The sequence below is a fragment of the Ovis canadensis genome, chromosome 18 (assembly GCF_042477335.2).
Source record: "Ovis canadensis isolate MfBH-ARS-UI-01 breed Bighorn chromosome 18, ARS-UI_OviCan_v2, whole genome shotgun sequence".
Classification (NCBI taxonomy): Eukaryota; Metazoa; Chordata; class Mammalia; order Artiodactyla; family Bovidae; genus Ovis; species Ovis canadensis.
Window position 1 is genome coordinate 48038378 of NC_091262.1, and position 9641 is coordinate 48048018.

The 9641-nt window shown below is 60.8% G+C and overlaps 1 protein-coding gene and 1 long non-coding RNA gene across 2 annotated transcripts; both read right to left on the reverse strand.

Annotated features, from left to right (window-relative positions):
- Nucleotides 1-556: 556 nt before the first annotated feature.
- Nucleotides 557-4267, reverse strand: ISLR2 (immunoglobulin superfamily containing leucine rich repeat 2). Its single transcript, XM_069558916.1, has one exon. It carries the CDS (start codon nt 4259-4261, stop codon nt 2012-2014), a length of 2250 nt encoding a protein of 749 aa, XP_069415017.1. The 5' UTR covers nt 4262-4267; the 3' UTR covers nt 557-2011.
- Nucleotides 4268-5120: 853 nt separating this feature from the next.
- On the reverse strand, nt 5121-6695 carry LOC138423248 (uncharacterized). Its single transcript, XR_011250192.1, has 3 exons — nt 6440-6695; nt 5759-5872; nt 5121-5305 (listed from the first exon to the last, which is right to left on the reverse strand). It is a non-coding gene; the product is annotated as an uncharacterized lncRNA (long non-coding RNA).
- Nucleotides 6696-9641: the final 2946 nt, after the last annotated feature.

A 9641-nucleotide genomic window follows, 5' to 3' on the forward strand; every position in this document is an offset into this window, starting at 1 on the left:
AGCTTGTTCTTTGCAGTTTTCCCCCTTTGCTGCTCTCCATCATTTGCCCACTCTGTCCTTTGCATGACTTGTGCCAACTTGTGTGCACAAGTCTTGCCCCTCTACCTCCTCACACAACCCAAGCTGGTGCTGAGACACAGGAACTAGGCAGTCCTCACACACAAAGCCACAGCCCATTATAGTGACAGGGTCAACCCAGGGAGGACTGTGCACGCTCTCACACTCACACACACACTCTGGAGCTCCCCAAGAGTTCAGCCTGCAGAAAACCACCCCTCCCTCCCTGCTAACCCTCCTCACTCACTTGCAGCCTCCCCCATCCCACTTGGTCTCCCGGCTCCATCCTGGAGTTGGAGGCGCCCAGAGCAGGCACCGGGATGTAAACACCTAGAAAAAAAATCACAAAGCAGTCAAGCAAAAAAAAAAAAAAAAAAAATCACACAAAAGACCCCAAAGGGAGGATCCCAGGGGTTCCTTCCTTCTAAGGTTTCCTCTTGCATCCCCTCCCTTTGTCACCCCCCCCCCGCCCACCCCGACAAAGAGTCACCAAGCCCAGTTCAAATCGATTGTTTTATTGACTGTTTACATCATACAGACGCCTTTAGAAAAGGGCGCGGGCTCCAGGGGGCTATTCCACCCCGAGGCCTCACTTGTGCTGCGCTTCACCGACAGGTCTGGTCCCCGATGCCCCTAACCCCCCACCCCAACCCCTAGGCTTTTCTGCAAGAAGAACGAAAAAAAAAGACCACCGCCCCAGTTGCCGCGCCGCGTCCCCTCTCCCCACCCTCCCTCCCGCGCGCCTCCCAACACTATACTTGACACACTTTTACGGGACACAGACTTTTCTCCTACAGAGCACGCTCGTCTAGGACTACAGCCGGGCAAACACTATTCTCGAAGGAGGGGCGGGGCGGGGAGGCGCGAGCATCCGTGACTTTTCTTCATCCGGACCTCGCCGCAGTCATGCGCAGGCTTTGTGCGAACTGGAGCACTAGTCCCTCACGGGAGACCTGATCCAGGAAGCCAGAGCAGGTTTCCTGGGCTCCCCGGCCCTTCTCGAGCTGAGGTCCAGGCCGCGAGCAGCAGCGGAAGCGGAGCTGTTGAGTCTCCGGAAACCCCAAGTCCCCCACAACGAAACTGGCCCGGGACCAAGGCCGCACCCTCCGCGGAAAAGGGGTGCGTGGTTCTCCGACACTTTAAGTTAGGGGAGAGGGCGAAAGAAGACGGATTCCTCCCAACCCAAGACACACACACACACACACACACACAGTTTTCCCCAGAGGCAAAGAAGGGAGTGTTAGCACCAGACCCGGAGAGTCGCTGTCTTGGAACACAACGAAAATATGAAAATCGGAGTGCGGCGCTGAAATGCGCCCCAGGCACCCGGCTCGGCTCCAGCCGGTCCGAAGCGGAGAAGCGATGAAAGTACAGAAGCGTTTGGTTTCCAGTCAGGAGGGGGCTTTGAAACTAGAAACGGGATTGCCGCCGAATCCTGGCTGCTGGGATGCGCAGCCCCGGAAAGGGCAGAGTAGGGGGTTGAGGCGGGACGCCATAGCGCTCCACGCCAGGGACGTCTGCTGGGGGTCCTGGGCTGACCGCGAGCCACAGCATGACCATCAGATATTTCTAACGTCTTCTTCCATTTCCTTCGGCTTCCGAGCCCACGGTGAAGTGGGCTCCGGGGCGGGATTGCGCAGATAATTGGAGTGGGAATGGAGAGGCTTGGAGTTCGCCTCACGGTCAGCGGATGGTGTCTCACACAGGGCGGGTGGAGCGGGGGCGGGGGGGGGACTGTGCTTGCATGGAGGGGAACTCAGCCCACAGGGACAACGACCGTCGTGGGTGGGACTGGTGAAATCGTCCCACTCCCCACTGGACGCTCCCAGTAGTCAGGGTAAGGGGGTGGAGTAAGTGAAGGTGGGGTTGGGGCATAAATCCTAACAGCCCTACGCCTCTGCTCCCAGATACCCGAGGTCGGGGACGGGGATGGGCTGCCATCTAGGCTGGGGGTTCAGCCCACCGTCTGCCTGTAGTTGCCGTTAATCTCCTGGGCGATGTCGACCGCTTCGGCACCCAGGGGCAGCCGGTCACTGTACTCGGAGCCTGCCTCGAACTCCTCTTGGTTGGCCTTGGACTGGGACTCCACCAGCGAGCAAGCCGCCAGGCTCTCCTCTCTCTGCAGGTCCCCAGTGGGGTCCCCCTGCTCCGCCTCTTCGTCGAGGCCCTCCCCGGGGGCCTCTTCCGGCTCCTCCCCGCCCGCCTCGCCACCCGCTGGGTAGCTTTTCTCGGACTCGAGGTAGGAGGCGCGCGGGTCGAAGTCGGCGGCGATGCGCTTCTCCATGGGGTCCGGGGCCTGCGGCCTCAGGATAAGGCGGTAGGGCTTGCCCGGGTGTTTGGCCAGCAGATGGCAGCAGGCGGCGCCCAGCAGGGGCACGGTGGCCAGCACCAGGAGGAACACGCTCACCGCCACGATCACCAGCAGCGAGGGCAGCTCTTTCTTGGTGGCGAACACCACTTGCACGTGGCAGGCCTCGCCTGCCAGCGCCAGGCACACGGAGTAGTTGGTGCCGGGCCGCAGGCCGCGGAACCAGTAGGCATTGACGCCCTCCTCGACACGCGACCACTGCACTGCTGCGCCGCCCCCCGCCGGGCACAGATAGAGCAGGCGTAGTGGCCGCCGCCCGGGTCGCCCTCCTCCCGCAGAGCCCCCGGGCCCCGGGCCCCAGCGAGCCGCCAGGGGTGTCAGCTGCACCCGCGCCTCCCGCTCCGCGACGTCCAGCGCGATGACGCCCAGCTCGAAAACGTGAGGCTTGAGCTCGGCGCTCTGGTTGAAGGCGTGGTTGGACACGTACCGCGAGAGGTCCCCGTGGCCACAGCGCTGCTCCTCCATCGGGTCGGCGGGGACCTGGTCTTCCACTTGTTCACCCTCACCTGCCTCCTCCGCCTCCTCCTGCTCCAGCCCTATCTCTGAATCCCCGAGTACGCTAACCTGGCCCATGCCTTGGCCTTTGATTTTGCCTTCGGGCTTGGACGTTAGGACGCTGTTGCCCCGGGTTTTAGCTGTGGACTTACGCTCAGAGGTTGGAGCCTGCCCATCAGGGTCTCCCCCTACGCCAGGAGCGTGCTTTGGGGGGCCGGCAGCTGCCACTGCCACGCGTACCGACGTGGAGTTGGCACCCAGCTCGTTGTGGGCACGGCAGGTGTAGACGCCTGCCTCCTTGGCACTCAGGAAGGGCACCAACAGGGAGCCATTGGTGAGGGCCACGAAGCGCGGGGTGGCTGGGGGAGCCGGCCAGGCGTGTGCTGGAGTCGGGGTTGGGGCCTCTGTCTGCGCTGGCCCGTCCCCATCTCCTTCCCCCTCCCCTTCTTCCGCCCCGTCCCCGCCGTCCTCCCCGCTCAGGACCAGCGGGGCTAGCATTACGGTGCCACCTGGGATCTGAAGTTGCCATTGTAGGCGGGGCGTGGGGTGTCCTTCGGCGACGCAGTGTATCATGAGCGTCAGGCCGGAGGGCTGGGGGCTGCCCGGCGCCTCGGGCGGCGGCTCCACACTCAGATGCACACTGGGCGGTACACAGGACAGGGCAGGCAGACGGTGCACCGGCACGCCCTGCAGCGCAGGAGGCGAGGCGCACGCGATGGAGTCGGGCTCGGGTAAGGAGACCCGGGTGCTCGCGGCCCAGGCCTGCAGCCACACAAGACTGCAACTGCAGTGGAAGGGGTTGTGGTAGAGTTGCAGATGCGAAAGCGCACTTAGCGTGTCGAAGGTGCCAGGAGCCAGTGTGCGAAGCCGGTTGTTGTTGATGCGCAGGGAGCGCAGATCAGGCAGCGCACCGAGTGCGTCCCGGGGCAACGAGCCCAGGCGGTTGTGGTTCATCTTGAGCAGCTGTAGCGCACTCAGGTTACGAAGGTCGCTCCATGGGAAGCTGGATATAAGGTTGTGGCTCAGGTCGAGGTTCTTGAGCTGGCTCAGCACAGCCAGTGAGCCCGGTTCCACCGTGCGCACCTCATTGTGCGCCAACCACAGCGAGGTGACCTGCGTGACGTCGGCGAAAGCCCCGCGCCGCAGTACGGTGATCTTGTTCGCCGACAGACTGAGCGTGGTCACGTTGGCCGGCAGTCCTTCTGGCACCTCGCGCAGCTCCTTGTAGGCGCAGTCGGCGAACTGGTGCGCGTACTTGTCCACGCAGGCGCACGGCTCTGGGCACGCTGCGGCCGCTCCTAGCAGCGCCCAAGCCAGACACAGGGCCCTCAAGGGTACCATCGCTGATCCTGCAGGTGGAAACGGGGGGGGGGGCTGGTGAGGGGGTGGTAGACGTGGGGTGGGGGTAGGAGGATAGGCATGGGAGAGAGAGGAGGGAGGCGTGGGACCGAGATGGGTAGGGGGAGAATGTGACTCACCGAGCTCTAGCTTCCCTCCCCTGCCAAGCCCTGCCTCCTGTAAACCTGTCTAGGGCAGATCCCAGGGCTCTGGTAACTTTCTGCTCTGGGCCCAGAGTCTCTCTTAGGCATGAGTTGGAGCTCAATAAGTCTCCGGATTCAGTGGATGCTCCCTCTCAAGACTTCCTTTTCTAGCAGCCTCCAATCTCGGTGTTTTCTCTCTACCTATCCTGTCAGCCTCCACAGGTAGACCCTCCACAGGCTGGGCCGATACCCGGTCTGCCCTGAGCTTTGCATTGATCCCTGACTCTGTTTCTAACCCTAGGTTTAACTCAGTGAAAGGGATACATAGGCTATTTTTGTCCATGACGGTCTGTCCTCCCCTGAACTCTTTGTGGAACTGCACAGAACTCGCCCACACACGCCCATACAGACGCTGGACAATACAACACAAGCCCAGGCACCTGCCATCAAACGGGGACTTCTGTTTAGGGGATTAGGGGGTCCTAACACATTTCATAGACAGACAAACACAAAGACACCCAGACACAGGCACCATATACTCTGGAGACCTCATTGTTCTCTGAACTGAACACAGCCTTTGTACAGCGTTCTCCAGCACCGGGCAAGGCACTTTCCTGCTCATTGTTGGAACTGACAGACATCAGGGCACAGGTCCTCACATGGGCGGACCCACATACCGGGACACAGGTGGGCACTTGCGTCTGTAGACAGCCCTCTGAGACTGAAATCCCAGCGGTTCAGCAAAAGGTGTGAGCTTGCTGCAGGTGGCAGGAAGATGGGATGGGGACGGGGAAGCAGGCTCACCAGGCCCCTCTCAGGCTGCAATCAAAGCTGCTTCCCCGGGGGCTGCAACTCCAGGGAGGGGAAACCGTCAGGGCTGCTCGGTCAACCTTCCTTCTCCAAGCTGGGACCAAGAGCAATGGAGGGATGTCACTAAAGATTCTCACTTCCCCCTCAGGACCTCCCATGGGGTGAGGGGGTGTTCCTGGCCAGTGGGGTTAAGGCGCCTGTCACTAGCTAATCAAGTAGAAGGTTCAAGATTTGGCCTCTCTTCTGTAGCCCAGATGCCTGACAACGACCCCCCCCCCCTGCAAAAAAATATTCTTATCCCCAGTCACAACAAATGCACCTACAAACAGAATCCCGGCTTCCACTTAGGGCTCCTGACAGGTTGGCAAGAGCCCCTCCCACACTCTGGTCTTTAGAACCGGCATCCCCACTCCCTCTTGTTCCCGAGGGAAGGCCCCTCCCCTCTGCTCCCCGCTGTCTCCTGCTTGGGCGAGCCAGCAGGGTCTGGCACCCTGGACGGACTCTATCCCTTCCAGGGCCAGGGTGTGCAGTGGTCTCCGAGGCTTACCGGCTGCTCTCCACCTCTCCGTGCGCTGCCCTCGGGTTGCAACCCCCTCTCCAGACTGGATGTCGCGGAGCCAGGACGACAGCCCAAGAGCGCTCCCCACATCTGTTGCTGCGACTGTGGGGGAAGATGGTAGAGAGGCAGAGAAAGGGACCGGTAAGTTGTGGATTCCCCTGACCCTGAGGTCCCGCTTCAGTTTTCTCTTTCGCATCTGTCTCCCCGCACCTCTCATCGGCTGCAGATTGAAGAGTCCTCCCGGGCTGCGGGGCTTTGCGCAGCCTCTCCCACCTCCCGCATCGTCTACATTTGTTAAAGCCGTAGAGATTCTTCCCCTGGTCACAAAGAGGCGCCCCCACGCCCACCGCCCTAGACTTGGCTCTTTCTAGTTCACCGCACTCCCCAAACCCACATTTCCCCTACCTCTACACATCTGCACGCATGATCACTATTCTTAATTATGCAGCCTCCTCCCCCCGTTCAAACATGTTGGCACAGACACAGACCCTCACACCGTCCACACAGTTGCTCCTCAATATTAGAATTACCCATCATCATGTAATAATCGCGCCAGTGTGTTGAACTCTCGCTACGTTCACGCACATTTTCACTCGCCGGTGAGTGTTCACACCCGGGACACTCACCATTCTCCTCCGCCTGCACGCACACACATTCATGCGCACTCACCCTCACGCCCGAGTCCCGCCAGGGCCCGTTAGCTTTGCTGCTAATTGAATGCGAGCCTCTTTTACGCCCCGCAACACGTGAGACAAATCATCTTTGAGGAATTGGGGGAAGGAAAGGCGCACGCCTGAAGTGGGGGAGGCGTGTCTTTGCCTTAAAACTCTTTCTGCAAAGGCAGGCGGTGGTGCCGACGGGCCTCGCCCGGGACTGTCTGAGCCGCGCGCCGCCCGGCTCGCGCGGACCCTTCCTTCCCGCACCCTCGCTGCTAACCGCCTCCTCCCCGAAGCCACGTTCAACACGATGCATAATTGATAGTGTTAGCAGAGCGCCTCACCCTCCCTGCTATTTTTGCCTGGATCCGGGCAGCTACAAGCCCCTGTCTTCCCCGCCCCCTCCCCACCCCCAACAGCCCAACCCGAAGACTAGAACGCACCGCCCTACTGGGCGCGCGGAGAAGCGACGCTCCCCTCCCCAGCCCACCACCGCCCCATCCCAGCCTCCTCAGCTGGACTGCGTACGTCTTGTCTTTTGTGGCTAACCCAGCGCTTGAAGCCCACCGCCCAGCGTATGGGACCGTGCGTATCGCCGAGCGTGGCAGGGAGCGTGGGTACCAGCCTGCGCTCCCACGAACCCCAGCGCCTCGCCCTCTGGTCTTGCTAGCTTGGGGCTCCGAGGCTGCAGCAGACGGTGGGATGGAGAGGCATGGTTACAAAACGTCTGCTCCTTTTGAGCACTGTGCGTTGGGGATGTAAAGCTTGAGCATCTCTCTCCCTCCTCCGCCCCCACCAACGTCTTCACGGTCTAACCAGCAAACACACCATCAGCCACCCCACCCCCCCAACACACACACACACTATCCCTGACAGCCTCCGCAGCCCCGATACCGCCCTACTGTCTCACACCCTCACACAACAGTCGGCCTCAGCAGACTCGAATATATGCTCTTCCTGTCTCTGGCGAAACTCCGACATTTCTTCTAGCGACAAGAAACTGGAGGCTCAGGGATGTCCATGCATTTGTATAGATCTCGACTTCTGTTCCCCCCGTGCCCGTGACAGCCCTGGAGACAGAGTTGCTGACCAGCATCGGAAAGGGGGTTGCAGGCAGTGAACATGCAGAGCCCCGTTCCTCGGTTTCCCGTAGACACTGAGCACTCTGGGGGCTCTTGGCCCCTGAGCCCTCACTCCGGCCAAGGCGGTCTCTGGAGGTGGGTCGGTTTGGGGCCTCTGAGATCAATCTTCTTATTTGAATTCGAGCATTTTAATGAGCTGAGTAGCTGGGGGAGAGCGACGGGTGAGGAGGGCTGCATCTAAAGAGATCACCCCACCAGGGGTTCCGAGGAGGCTTTGTAAATTAAATATGAACAGACTGCTCCATGCATACTCCGCATCCTTTCCTCTCGCCTATTCCTGCGGTCGCTACAGGCAGCCCTGATGGGACCAGCGCATCTCATTAACCCAGAATTCAGAACCCGGAACTTCACTCCACTTGCCTGTGTCTGTAACCCCTACAGACGCCTCCGGGGAAGGCGATGGGGGCACCCAGAGGGAGAAGGTGTCTTCGAGGAGGGAGGAGGGGTAAGGGGCAGCAGGAGCAGGTCCCTAGTTCAGGAGTGAGTGGGGGGTGGTGGCTGGCTAGGTGGGGGAATGGCGCGGCCAGCAGGCCTGGCACAGCTTCTTTGTCTGCACAGCAAGGGGGGTTTCCTGGATGTACAGTCTGAGCGTCTTGGGAATCTTGAAGGGCAATTTCAGGAGCCTTGGTCGAATAAGAGGGATCTGGGGAGACGGGGCCCTGCAGCCAGGTTGGAGAATAGAGTCCTGGATGGGGGGTCCTGGAGACTTTCTTTGGCAGGGGGAGGGGTGCCTGGCTTAAAGACAGTGACCTAGACTCAGGCTTGGAAGCAGGTGACTTGTGGACCAGTTTTCACTCCCTCCCCCCGTTTTGGTTCTTTTTGCCTTGGGCTAGGAAGCTTAAGGGGAGGCAGGGATGGAGTAACTCGGAAGGGTTGAGGACTGAAAGATAGAAGCCGGGAAATGGAAGGAAAAATGACCTCTCTCTCTTTCCGCAGAAGAACTTCCCTCTACCGCGGGGACTCGCCCCACCTGGGGACCTCTGGGGCCCGCGAGCCAAGAAAGACCCCCTTCCTTGTTCTTTTGCCAGGGATGCAGAAGCCAGGGGAATTTGGCAGGGAGACAGGGCTCCAGGCCCCTGGAGGGGGGCTAAGGGCGCAGTAGCCACCCAGGAGAGGGAGTCAATTCCCGCGGACCCTCGCAGCTCCCACCCACTCTCCTGCAAGCGCTTTTGTTCCCCGAGCCTGCCTTGGGGGAAAAGACAACCCTTACCCCCGCCTTGAACCCTGAAGAGTTCAGTGCCCGCCCGGGCAGGGCTGGCGCCCGAGTCGCCCCGGGGCAGAGTCCGCCGAGGTCTCGGTTGGGAGCTACGATTCCAGAATCAGCCTCCGAGCTCCTCTTGGAGAAGGCTGTGCGTATCTCCACCGGCGCCGCCAGGCGCGCAGGAGCCAGCCTCTCTAATGTTGGTAATGTGGATGATGGTACAGTTACTGAAGGGCTGGAGAACCGGGAGCGAAGATACCACCCCCACCTCCGCCTACGTCTTTTACGGTTAAAGAAACAGACACCTAATTAGGTGCGTGGAAATAGGGGAGAGAAGCGGTACAAGTTTCCAAGACGCCAGCGTGAAGGGCCCAGGTTTGAAATCTGCAGAATCTAGGCTAAGGTTTTTGGACCAGGCTGCGGTGCCGACCCTAGATAACCCAGAGAGGGTAACTCGAGCTCTGGGCAGCTTTTTGTGGACTTTTAACTGTGACCTTGCCGACCCTCACGGTTCCGAGGGTAGGGTGACTTGAGACCCCCTGGATCCCGGCACTAAGCTACCCGGATTCTGTCTATTCAAAGCTCGGGCCCAGCCCTGGTTCGCGCGCGCCCCCTGCTGGAAACCGCCTGCCAGGCTCAGAGGCGCGGGGCGGCGGCTGGGGTACCTTGGGCCGGGAGGTTCTGAGGCTCGAACCTGGGCCGGGACCGAAGCCTGCGCGGCTCCCGGTTCTGCATCCCGCGGTGCGACATTCCGAAGTGGGACATGCTAACCCAAGCACCAAAGCTTTCGTCCCCACGCCCACCACTCAGTGGACGTCCCAGGAATCCACAGCCTCTTCACCCGCCCCCTCGCCCCCCGCACAACGCAGGCA